This window comes from Drosophila tropicalis, unplaced genomic scaffold (assembly GCF_018151085.1).
Source record: "Drosophila tropicalis isolate 14030-0801.00 unplaced genomic scaffold, ASM1815108v1 contig_878, whole genome shotgun sequence".
Taxonomy (NCBI): Eukaryota; Metazoa; Arthropoda; class Insecta; order Diptera; family Drosophilidae; genus Drosophila; species Drosophila tropicalis.
Window position 1 is genome coordinate 3,193,681 of NW_027173374.1, and position 13,187 is coordinate 3,206,867.

Below are 13,187 nucleotides of genomic sequence, written 5' to 3' on the forward strand. Positions count from 1 at the left end.
GAAACAAAAATTGTCAAACTGAAATTGACTTTACTTGTTGTGTGTGTGTTTTTGTAGGCCACAGAAAAAGCTTAGTTCAATTGGCTTGGCATGTCAAATGCAAAAAGAAGCAACTGTGTAGAAACATTTTACTCTTCGCTCCGTTTCATAGATAAATTGTAATCAAATATCATCACGAACAACTCTGTGTATAGCATTTTCCACAAAATTGAGTATCTAAACACAACGGTAGGGAAAGGCTGAGGGCGGTAAAACCACTGAGGCAATCAAAGAATTCTAAAAAAGAAAAATGAGACATGCAAAGACCTCATAGAATGCAAACCAGAAGAAATGTAAACGTGGATGTTCTGAATTCCTTTTGGGAATTCCTCAACAATTTCGAAATTGTAACCAAAATGGGTTTAGAAAGTTAAACCGCAACTCAAAAGACACTTACGATTAAACGAAATTTACCAAAATTACTTAACTTTGAATGCAATGTAAACCACAATTACAAGTAATATCTATGAATAAACAAAGTTAACCCTAATAATATAATTTCAAAAACTTGACTGATGTAAAGCAGCTGTCAATGGTTAAATGACTGTGTTGAGAGAGCTATCAGTACAAAGCTGTCACTACAAAATTTTGTTGAACTCGCAAATCAGAACTTCTAGTTAAGCTTCTCCCGCTGTTTAAGAGTGCAGGGAAATGCAGGAGAGGTTGTAAACTTATACACGATATCGCTAAATAAATAACCGACGTTTACGATGTACATACATCCATTAGATGGAATGGGAGTGATGAATAAAAGTCAATGTATCTTTGAGATAAATAAACATTTTGCCTGACTGCATGTCATGTCGAATGCCATGACAGTTGCAAATATACCAATAGATTTTGTTTTCTCCATTTTGTTTGTGGCTATTTAGCGGCCACGATTGATAGATAGAAATGTATCAAATGAAAAATAGAAAAACTTCTTAGAAAGCCAAAAAAATTAATATCTTTGTCGAACATCAAGTGTTTTTAACAATTTCAATTGATTTTATTTTAAGATTTTTATAAAAATACAACATTTTGTTGTGTGACAAATGCGCACAAATGTGAAGATGTAGATGCTATATAAATTTGTATGCTTCAAATATTTTCTATACGCTCAAAGTAGAAACATTTGTAAATTAATCAAAAGTTTTATTGGCCAAATCGAATGGGTAAAATGGAGCAAAGAGAGACTAGACAGAGACGTACGAACAAAACGAAGAGTAATGTGCGTCTCATTAACTGTAGCTGAGTTTTTTTTTTCGTTATTTTTAACTACTTTTGGTTGTTGTATTTTTGTTTCTTTTTTTTTTTTTTTTTTTTTGGTTGTAAATAACTCGGTTCATTAACCTCTCTGGCTTCCCTATACATTGTGAACGCCAAAACCTCAGCTCAACTACAACTTCAACTATTAACAATTGTTAAATCTGGGGGAGTTCATTGTGGCCAGCACAACCCACAAGCTTGGCCTAACAGCAGCAAAAAAAAAATAGAAAAGAAAAATGCCATGGTTTGATATGCCAATTAAAGTGCGACCAGCTGAGATTGTTGTTGTAGCGATGTTGAGTGGGTAAGAGGGACAAGAAGGGTAAGACTGACTCCCTCGCCGCCTCCTCCCATCTTCCATTACAAAGTACACTCATTGTGTGTGGGCGTGCTTTCTCTTCAGCAACAAAAGCTGCTGTTGCTGGTTCCTACTAAAGTAGCTCTGGGTAATAGGGTAATATGCAGCAATTATTTAAAATTAGCCACAAGAGCACCAACAGCAGCAGGCCCAGCTAAATAGACCAAAAGAAAATCATGAAAAACGTCTTTTTTATACACTTGGAGAAAAAATTGTAATGAATATATTTCAATTTCCATTTGGGCACATCAATCGACTTGTGAAGAAAAAATTCTAGTGTATATCATAATTAACTGAAAAATAAACTATAGAATGAACATTTCTTTCAGTGGCGAAATACTAATTCTCCATAGGTAATAAGCTGCCTCATAGCCCATTTGCAGTTGTTGCTAAAGGGGAATCCCCTAATCAGTTGAAACAGATATAAATGGGTCTTGAAAAGCTGCCGAGTAAATTGGGAAACACAGTACATATCTGTATATAATTACTAATTATAAAGTCCTTACAAAGTGTAGAGTATCCCTACAAGAATTGATGTGGAAACCTTCAATTTACATATGCACGGGAATGTCTGATTGTTTAATTGTAGGTAAAAAAGCCAATTTGAAACATTTTAATTAACATTTTTGTAATTTTTGTTGGCACTTTTTGTTTGTTTGCTTGTATGGAGGTATGTCAAGTGCGTAAATCAAAAAGGAGGCCATTTAAAAGGGTCGGTCACACTCAAATGCACTTGAAAATTTGTATAACATTTCCAACCAAATGCAATATGGCCAATAACAAATTGAAAAAGCTTTTCCATGTATGTATGTACATATATGTGTGTAAGTACCCTGTCTTTGTTTGTATATGTAGTGCAATTCAGATATAACACAAACAAAATTTGCATATGAACTTACTTAACTTGCAGAGAATTTCTACTTGAGTCTGCCCCTTTAGGGCAAAGTCAGCAGGAAACTCATGGAAAGAATGAATATTTGAATATAATCAAGTAAAATGCGACAAGCAAGCGAAAAAAGACGGCGAATGTGAGTAGTAAACAAATAAACAAATCTAATGAAATATAAGCAACGCGAATCGATTTTATAAATAAATTTATGCGGATTCTTCAATTGTAGTTTGAGAGGTTTACTTTTTCATGAAATTTCCAGTCAATGTCAATTGGAAATTAAATCACATGCAAACTAATTAGACACCAAATGACACCAAATATAGATATACACGTTTTGACTGATAACCATATCAGGGTCTTAAGGGGGCTAGCCAAGAAGCTAAATAAAGTTTTTGACATGAACTATTGTGACCCTAAGAAAAAGTCCGGATAGTAAAGAGAAAGAAAAATAGCGAGAAAGCTTGTAACTGGCATTTCAATTAAGTTTTTCCCCTCTCATATGAAGTGTTCGTGTAAATAATTGAAATACTCCCACATCTCAGGCAATGCAAAACTTTGCCAGGCTTGAGAGTAAAAGCACAAGTTCTACATATGTATACATATACTATGTCTGTCTTTCTGTCTACTACATACATGAATAATGCAATGTTTTCAATATTTGAAACACTTAAAAATCTTCTCTAAAATTTTTGTTCTTTTTGGCTTTGTTTTGCAGCTTAAAAAGACTTTGAAAATTTGACTGACTGGCCAAAATGATTCACTCATTTCTTCAAAGTTGAAATCGAGCAATTTGTTGTTCATCTAACTGATATGTGTGTATGTATCAAGGTATATATGTATAGACAAAATAAAAGTCAAAGAACTTTAAAGCTGCTTTGAAAGAGAACTTTTACCAAGTCATGCTCAGAAACACACACAGACACAGAAATGCTGGCCAAAAAGCATAATTGAATGACCAGCTTACAGTTAAAAGAAAGTGGCTGATTTATACGAGTAGGTGGCATAAAGAACGAGTTCGACAAATTTAACATAAGAATGTAATTATATAGCAGATCTTTAATATATTTATTTTGAATGTAGGTTGATCCATTATCATTTGCTGGCTACCTAAATACTAAAACTATACGCACACAGACCCCTTGTAGCTGTCATTCAAAACGCCCCAGCAAGACGGCAAAAAAGTCATGTAGGAATCGGTATATATATGTATAAGTATATATATGTATATAATCCATGCAGACACACACAAACGCACTTATGTACACAAGCGCGTAACACATTCAATGTAAATCTTGGCAAACTTGTCAAGAAAAAGAAAATTTGAAATGCGCAAAAACTTATAGGTAACAGCTTAAGGTATACATACATATGTATATCTGACAATCTGCCTGTCTGTCTGTCTGTCTATTTTTGTGTGTGTAGGGGGGCTAAGCATTAAGAAGACTACTAAGAAAGGATAAGAAGGGTTTGGAGGGGAGCAGACACAAGACACTGGCAGTTGAATGGGAGAATGGATCTTGACATTTCCATTTTTATTTTCGGGGTTTTCTCTCTCTCTCTCTTCTTCTTTTGGTCAAGTAAGCCAATTTAAGACCAGCCCCTCGCATGGGCGCCATAGTCAAGATGAACAATTTTAAAAATACTTAAAAATATATTAAAATACTGAGGACCATCTGTAAATGATATGACCTATTTGACAAGGTTAAGAACTAGATACAGTTTTGAAGAAAATTTTCAAATAAGTATTTAAAAATGTTGTTTATTATTTTTAGTAAACTAAAGATGAAGTCTTTAATATTTACTTTTGTAGGTCAAATAATTGTACAGAGAAAGGAAGCAAACTATAAATCTAGCTGAATTCTGTATCATATTTATATCGCAAGCCTTAAGCCTAGACTTAGATAAAGTATTACAAAATATTTAGAATATGTTGTTCACAAAAAGGGAATCAATTTAGCATAGATATTTTTGTAGTATTGACTCGTAAATAAATCAAATTTGCCCTTGATAAAAAAAACTACGCCCCTGTAGAAAATAGTCAATAAATTTTATTTCTAGGCAGCTTTTTGTTGAGATTGTCTCGATTTGAGGCTGCTGTTGAAATAGGTTCTCCATGTGTCCAACTTACAAATTGCAAAATGGCAACCTGGAAGAGGGAGCGTGATACAGGTGAGAGGCAAGAACATACTTTGGATTTGAGCCTCATCAATATGCAAGCAGTGCAAGTCTAATAAAATATATGTAATTGTCTGTCTAGTGCATAAATTACATGGCAAATGCCACTTTTGGTCATCAACTTGAATGCTAATTGAATGCGGAAATTGTTGAATTTCATTTTGTAATTATCTAACACCAACCATATTTTTATTTATGAATGTTTTCTTTCTATATCTGGTACATATATAGAGCACCACATATTCTCTTTTTGTCATCATATCTGCTTACCCAATTTTATTTTTATATTATTTACTTGGAAATTTGTTCTTTTGACAAAAATTTGTGCCAAAAGGAAGGAAAAAGCATAAAAAGAAAAACCAAAAGGTCTCACAGTCAGTCATCGAACATAGACAAAGCGTTGATTGGATTTAAAGTGACAGTAATAAATGACAACAAAAAAGGGAGGCATGTTTCATTTTTATAAAAATATCAACACCAACAACAGCAACAACAACCACATCAGCAATCCCAAGAAGTACTACTTCTGAGGTCTACCAGCAACGAACTTGCACTAGAAAATAAATCTCAAAAGCAAATCAAAGTCAAGACCTTGACTTACCCTATAGAAAATAGATGCTACAGCAATTTGTATTTTATCCTCCTCTCAACATCATAGAACAAGTTTGCTGCATATCTTTAGGAGCAACTGCATATTAAAGTCGACAGCTTTGTCTCTTACCGTTTTGAATAAATTTTTTCTGTGAATGTTTTTTTTAAGACCTTAGTATACCCTTCATACTAATGGGGGCTGCAGGGTATGGTAAGAGAAAAAATATAACTCAAAATGTGCTAAATAAACAGACATCATCGTCGTCGTCGCCGTCAGCATCGCCAGCGTCAACAGATTCTTGTTTCGGTTTAGTTTCTATTCTTTTCGATTCTTTGACACTGACAGGCCAAACAAATTGCAGAAAAACGACGATGAGGGAGAAGAGGAAAAACTAAAACCAAAACTGAAACGAAACAAACTCATTCACATCTCATCTGCAGCTCATCGTTTATATTTCATTTGGTTTCTGTGGTTTTTGCTTAGCAGGCAAATATTTTTCTTCAGTTCTGTTTCTTCATTATCTTGTCTTTACTGTAATTTGAGTAATTGAAAAATACTTTTGTGTTATTCGTTTCTTGGTTTTTTCTCTTGTTTTCTTGATGCCTTTCTCTGTCTCATGGGTTAAATTGTGCGTATGGCGAATGGCATTTTTTCGTAATGCAAGCATAATTAGCTTAATTGTTATCTTAATTTTGTTTTGCCTCTTGTCTTATGCATAGTTGAATGACTAAGTAGATGTGACTAGGAAAAATTTGAATGGCAGGATTATTAAATTAGTTACAAAGACTTCTGAAAGACAAACCAAAACAAAAAAGAAAGATTAAGTCTATCTCAAGGAGACGAAAGAATGGTGAAAAGTTTCGCATTGATGTTTATCTAGTGAAACTGAGAAAACAGAGAAGAGTCTTTGGATTTAAGTAATCTAGCCTACCATCCGGTCACGATATCGTTTCCCCTTCACCTACCTACCTAAACCATCAAGAGCAAAACAAACGACACATGCCAAAAAATATAGTTAAAAATCGAACATCAAAAAACCAAAGATTATGAAATAATAAATAAAATGCTAATTGGCAAACACACAAAAACTTTAAAACTCTTAATTGCCTGGCGCCAGACATTCGTTTTTTATGATCTTATTGTTTTTGAAGAGTAAACTAAGCCAGAAACTCAATGACATTACCGATATACACAAGTATACATAGTACATACATATAGTATATTTGAGTGTCACTTTTGTTGAACAATTAAGCCCCAAGTCTCTGGGTGGTGTTTTTTCTTAACCCCCTTACTGTGCTGCTGCTTTTCTGTTTCTTTTTTCTTCATTTCACTGCCTCTTTTTTATTGTTTACTCTCACTTTTGGCCTAAATGGTCATTATGAACCGTGTGTCACTTGAGGCAAATGCCAGGCATTAATAATCCAAATGAACGCGAGCGCCTACAATCATTTATAATACTTGGAAAGTACACAGTTCCTTTAAGTATCTATGTGTAGATACGAACCCGGCACAGTGGTTAAAAAGTGGTTGTAAAAAATGAAACCTTTAACAATTATTTCTCTCTTCCTTATATGTTGATAATAAATTAATAATAAATATTCTCTTTTGTCAAGCATATAATATTTGTTTTTCCAAGATTTGTTTGCCACTTTAATCATTTATTTTAATTTTGTTCCACATCATTTATTTCTCCTTTGGTTAATACGGAAAATAAAATAAACAAACCAATAAAAATCAATCAAAAAAATGAGGAGAAGAATAAAAAGCCAACAAGTCAAAGTCAAGCCTGATAAACACAATTTGAGGTTGATAAAATTTTAAAGCGCACGGTATAAAAACGGAAAAGGACAAACAAAAACGGAAGAGAGGAGAGCTACGGTAGTCATAAAGCGAAATGGATAGAAAGAGAGAAAGAAAAAAAATGTCGTAATCCTTAAGCAGATAAAGATTATTTTAAATGAAAATGGATGGCAAAAGTGAATGCAAGGACGACACAGCGCGCTACAAAAAACCAACAAAATAAAAGACTAAAAAAATAAATCAAGAAACGCCCGAAACTCAAAATTCGAGAACCTTTTACCATAATAAGTTCATTTCAGAGCAAAGTAGTTAATGCTTTAATGGCACATAACACACATGAATGTCTATAATATATAAAATAGCTATAATTATCACAATTATTTATCAAAAAGGGGTCTTGGCCCTATCGGGGTATTATAATCCATCCCAGTATTGGCCATTATGTCACGAGGACGACACCAAGTAGCTCGGCGACAAAGTAATCTCACCGAGAAACTGTATTGCTATTTGTTTATAGTGAGCGTTAAATCAATCATCTGGTTTATATATTTGCTGTGCCGTTTTATGGTTTGTGGCCAAATCAAATATGATGTTCGTCTGCATAAATTAATCTTGCAGCCAAGAATGTGGTGGACTAGACGCACGGCTTTAATAATTAAAGTGTTGGTGTTTTTCCTCGATTGGATTTATGCATTAAGCGTAATAACGACTTTTTCCATATTACTTTTCGGTCAGCTTTCGGAAGAGTCAAATATATTTGCAACAATCTTGCTGGGATTATCGGTAATGCTCGTCTTTCAAAATAATGTATATCTATTGAAGCATCTGCATCAAATCAATCCAAACCGTGTGTACGTTCAGGTGATAAACGAAGTGATCAAAGTGCATAGCCTGATGTGTGCCGCTTTTGGTCCTGGCACTTTGCGTGAGATACGCTTCCTCGTTCTCTTTGTGATGCAATGGATGCTGACTTTGCTTGAAATTTATAATTTTTTCTGGAACATTTTATGGCCATATCTTTGCAATGTGTTCCTATTCGAAATTTACTATGCCATATATTTTGTCTATCAATTGTTATTGCTTTCATGGCTAAAAGCGTTTTTAAAAAATCTGAAAAACTATTTAAGAATCCTTGAGAAAATCGGCTATTCCCGAGGAGACGAACGCCGTCAATTGCTTGAATTCTTCAGACTGCACAGTCGCATTAATAGAGGTCATCGATTAATCGCACAACTTTGGCTGCCTATAGCGAGTATGTTGTTTGGCCGAGTTTTCTCAATGGTTCAGAGCATTGCAATGGTTATGTATTACGTGTTATGCCAGAAACATTTACCTTGGAGTGAGAAGTGGGAGTTATTGCTGAATCTCTATTTGGGCATCTGTTTGGCTCCAATGATCAAAATCCTATTGATTGGCTTGTTTAATCAACGTTTCACTGATCTGCAGTGGCAAATTCAGCACTATCTGAATCGCATTGATTTATGGCATCAACGTTTAGCCACTACGCGGATTCTCAGCGATAATTTCACACGTTCTATTGAACTTAAGGTAATATTATATCACTTCCACTTTGTTAGATGTGCATGAACTTTTGAATTGAATCCATATTATTTTAGATAATGTCGTTTGACCTTGAATTGCGAACACACCCCATTAGGAATCACATATTGAGTGTCCATGAAGTTTGTGACTGCAAATTTCTTATAATGTTCATATCGTGTGTCATTATCAACGCAATGTCGACTGTGCAACATGGCCTGGCGACCACTCATAGTGAACGCGAATTTAAAAACATGCTAAATCCGAATACATTAGTTGCCCATTTTGGATCATTTATAGATATTTTAGATAAGCACGATATTCTCCCAAATCTATAAACCCAATTGCTAAATTTTCTTATCTCTGTTCAAAAAATGTTAAAAGTTTATAATATTTCTTACATATTTAGAAAATTTGACAAAGCATTGAGACAACAGACTAGAATTATATATGTTTACCAATCCCAAAATTTTCTTACTTTCCTAATAGAATCTGAATAAAAGATTTTCAACTGATTTTAATGGCAATCAGTACTGCCGTACTTCTGGAAGAGAATTTCTTTCTAGAGCCTGCTGAGTGCTTGATGAAAAATTTAGAAACAAACAAAGAGCAGACCAATTTTCATAAATATACCGCTGAGAAAACAACTTGGTCCAAACGAGGAGGAATGAAAGCAAAAGGCAAACTCAAAGCGCATTAACGCCTTTAATGGCCTTGAGACAAAATTGACAACGGCAAACAGCAAAAAACAGGACAGGAAGTGGTCATATTGGTCTGTGCTTTAGACCGTTGGATGGTTGGATGATGTTTGGTTGGTTGTTTTTTAGGTTTCTTACCTTAAATTCGGCACGGCCGCAGCTGCTGCTGCTGCCTGTAAGGGCGGCGGCACATTATATGGAAATGGCAACTTTGCCGCAACGGCTGGATTCTCGAAAAGCATTCTGCTGCTGCTATTCGGGGGGTGGTGGTGATGCTGCTGTTGAAGTTGGAGTTGGAGTTGATGGTGGTGGTGCTGGTGGTGAGTGATACTGCTACCGCCGGGGGGTTGATGGTGATGCCGTTGTGGGTAGAGTTGATATTGATGTTGTAGTAAATTTTGCTGCTTTCTTATAACCTTAACACAACGAAGAAATATTCTCTCCACTTTTCTCTTCTCTTTGCACTTTTTCTTTCTTGATGTTTCTTTTTCACAAAGATTAAGTATCTTATGGATTTTTACTTATCATTACACATTTTTCAAAACCAGTTGTTTTGTTTTTATATATATCTTTATTTTTGTTTATCTACAACACAAGAATGAAACCATTTTTAAACAAATTTTAAAACTGTGATCTAAATAAAATGAAATGTCGCCCAGAATGGTTTTTAACTTTTCAATGTAAAAATTTACCGCAGTTTGTGAATCAATTTAGAAATTTATGAAAGATTCAGTTTTAAAGGCCTCAAGCCAAGCAAAGAATCCCATACAAAATTCATGGACCTTGATTAGATAACTCTTAGATATCAAAAATATCTGATACAACATTCAACCAAGATTAATTGGATTCGAAACTAAGTTTTCTTATTAAAGGAAAATTTATCATAGCGAATTTTGGTAATACGATTAATTAAAATATATTTATATAATAGATAGCTTTTTAATAGAAAATTTATTCATTCATATTGTCACTGTAGCTTTGTATTTCTTTTGTTAATATTATCTGTTGTTCTCCTTTCCTTGTTTTCCATTAAGATTTATTTATTTTGATTCATTTCATTGGCCTTTTGCCCTTATGCATATTGTTTATTCTGTTTTATTATATATAAAACATTTATTTGTTTGTTTTTCATTAGATATTTTAGTTGATTTATTTGTTTTTCTCTTCCGTGTTCAGAAAAAAATTTCACTCAAGTCGAAACTTAATTTAATTCCAACTTGGTATGAATATCTCTCATTCTCTCTCTCTTTATATAGCCTTCAATTTCTTGTTCTTGCCCATTTTTATTATGCTTTTACTTTCATTTCATTTTATTCAATTTTTCGCGTTTGTATGTTTGTTTGTATCTGTGAGTGTGTGTATTTGTTGTTGTTGTTGTTGTTTTTTAGTTACTCAATGTTTGCCGGCTTTTTCAACACATATACATAGATTCAAGCACACACAGATACACACACACACACCGACACACAAACACTACGCAGACATACACTCAGACAAATGAGTTTTGTGTTGTTTTAATTTGCTTGATTTTCTGGCTTCTAATAGCAAAATGGTGATAAAAATTTTGTTGCGGTTTGATAAATAAAAACACAAATTCACATACAACTTTTAATTAAAAGATTCAACTGAAAAATGGTCCCTTTTCGGTTGCTTTTCTTGTTGCCAATGCTGAGTGAAAACAGGTAATTTGAGTGGTTTTTCTAGACTGAATCGATTGGGTTAAAAACATTAAAAAAACGGGGGAACAAAATGCAAAAAATTAAGAAGATGAGGGGAAAAGAAAGACGCACATTAACATTTTTGCGACGTCATTGAATTCGCCGCATTTATAAGTATATGTATGCCTGCCTATATATACTGGTAGTAGTGGGGCTGCTGCTGCTGCTTGTTCTTCCTTTTCCACTTCCACTTAAACTGCTTTACGTTGTCTTCCCCCACATACGAAAAGATTGGAGTCACTCACACAGAAACACATACACAAATACAGAGCAAACTAAAAGAAACGACGCGTGACGCGGAGATATAACAACGATGACGACGCGACGTTTGGATATTAAACACGATTACGTTGAACGTAACCAATTGGAGAGATGAAGGTCCGTACAGTACCAGGAACTTTTGTCAACTGAAAGCCCAAGGAGCGGCTAAGACAGGAGTTAGCAGCGAAAACCGAAGCGAAGCGAAAAGAGAGCGTCCCTTTCGTTCAAGTCGCTCTCTCCCACTCACTAGTTCTTTGCTGCTCTCACCCGCTCAGTTTGCATCGCTCTCAGGATAAACTTGAGTTTTAGGGCGAATTGCGATTTTAGTCGGTGGCGGCGATGTAAGGTGGGGGGATTTTCTTTTCCTTTTTTTTTTTTTTTGGTGCTTCTTCCTTCTTTTTTTTAGGCTTTATGTGCAACATGCGGCCATGTGCATCGTGAGTCAGTTAATGACGAAATCCCTTGCCCCATCTCCTTGTCCTTCCTTCCCTAGGGCAGCGACATCTTTCTGTACCGTCGCCAATAGTTTCGCCCTTTTACTCAGAGAGACACCATTATCATTTCCGACGTGCAGTTTTTCCCCAAACAATAGGCCTCTGCCAGACCGTCTTTTTAGTTTTGCATATTCTGCTTTGTTCTGTGTATTTGCTTAGCTTTCTTTGTTTTTGTTTCTCGTATTACTTACTTAAAGCTCGGCTTCAAAGGTTCAGCTGTCGCTTTTGTTGATTTTATTGCCCTCCCCGAAAAAAAAACAACAACAACAAAACCGACGACAACCAAAATCAAATTGTTTAATTTAGATTGTCGTGCCTGGTGCCTCTTATGTTGATTTACTGAGTAAATAAACTTGTGAAACAAAAGCCTTCTCCCGATAAGTACTATAGAATATCTCTTTAAGTACTTCCACAATTTAGCTCACTTACTGAATAAAATTAACCATATTAACCGGTATTTACTGGGTTCCGAATCACAAACTTGACCTCTCGTAGAAACTTTCCAAATTTTTAGACTTGAACGCAGATACAACTTTGTATAGTATTTGACTAGATTCTTGATTTTTAGTTTGATATGTGGATTTTTTTTCTTAAGCGCTTTTAAATTTTCCACAATTTATCACGTTTTTATTCATTCAAGCAAAATTCTCATATCCAATTTCTCATAAACAATTTGGATTTCCAAGAATATTTTGCGTCTTTTACATTACGCCCTATGTGGAACCAGTGCCTTCATCTTATCGTGTTTAAAAAAATAAAAGGGGAACAAATACAATTCGGTTCAAATATTTAAAAAAAAATATATATAAACAGGGCTTATCGACATAACAGAAAATAATTCAGTTTTATATGGATTTAAAGTATAATTCAGTTATTTACACACATTACGGAATTTGAATCATTTATTAATCGCAGTCAGATTACAGAAGTCCTGCCACAACTAAGGTGAATATGATCTGATTTAATAACCAAAAAAATAAAAGACTGTAGATAACCGGAACAAACTAAATCCATTTGTTTATCTCTTTTCGCAAGTTGAAATTTAATTTTAGTTTTCGACTTGATGATCTTTTTCAATCCACAGAAAACAATAATTATTGATTCGATGATTAGTTAATAAACCATGAAAGTTGATATTAAATTTAATAATATATTTCTTTTAGTAGCCATGAAATCATTGATTTAATCTGTATATTTATTTTTAATTATTTTTAATGCAAAATACACACACACACACACACACTTGCTTAAATGCATTTGAGTTATGTGTGTTATTGCATCTGCGGTTTGTTAATTTTTGGTTTGGTTTTTGGATAAATTGAATACGTAATTTGAATGAAATTTCAAGAATAATACAACCAACTGGCGAACGA

At 34.2% G+C, this 13,187-nt stretch overlaps 2 protein-coding genes across 6 annotated transcripts in view; one reads left to right on the forward strand and one right to left on the reverse strand.

The window, feature by feature from the left end:
• The window catches only part of msi (musashi), a 120,349-nt gene that overhangs the window by 86,313 nt on the left and 20,849 nt on the right, over positions 1-13,187 (reverse strand). For 3 of the 5 annotated variants that reach the window (XM_068301594.1, XM_068301597.1, XM_068301602.1), the window contains exon 2: positions 9,480-9,926. The exons of the other annotated variants lie outside the window; for them this stretch is intronic. In XM_068301594.1, the coding sequence (XP_068157695.1) occupies positions 9,480-9,583 (104 nt within the window). In that variant the 5' untranslated portion in view covers positions 9,584-9,926. The remainder of the gene's footprint in view (positions 1-9,479; positions 9,927-13,187) is intronic. 5 annotated transcript variants of the gene reach the window in all.
• Positions 7,546-8,981, forward strand: Grl36a (Gustatory receptor-like 36a). The gene is made up of 3 exons (XM_068301797.1): positions 7,546-8,029; positions 8,264-8,652; positions 8,721-8,981. Exons 1-3 carry the CDS (start codon positions 7,546-7,548, stop codon positions 8,979-8,981), a joined length of 1,134 nt encoding a protein of 377 aa, XP_068157898.1.

Coding starts and splice junctions, on each gene's coding strand:
- Grl36a (XM_068301797.1), top strand. CDS start 7,546: ATGTCACGAGGACGACACCAAGTAGCTCGGCGACAAAGTAATCTCACC. Junction 8,030..8,263: donor TTTTGGTCCTGGCACTTTGC/GTGAGATACGCT, acceptor ATTCCCGAGGAG/ACGAACGCCGTCAATTGCTT. Junction 8,653..8,720: donor CACGTTCTATTGAACTTAAG/GTAATATTATAT, acceptor ATATTATTTTAG/ATAATGTCGTTTGACCTTGA.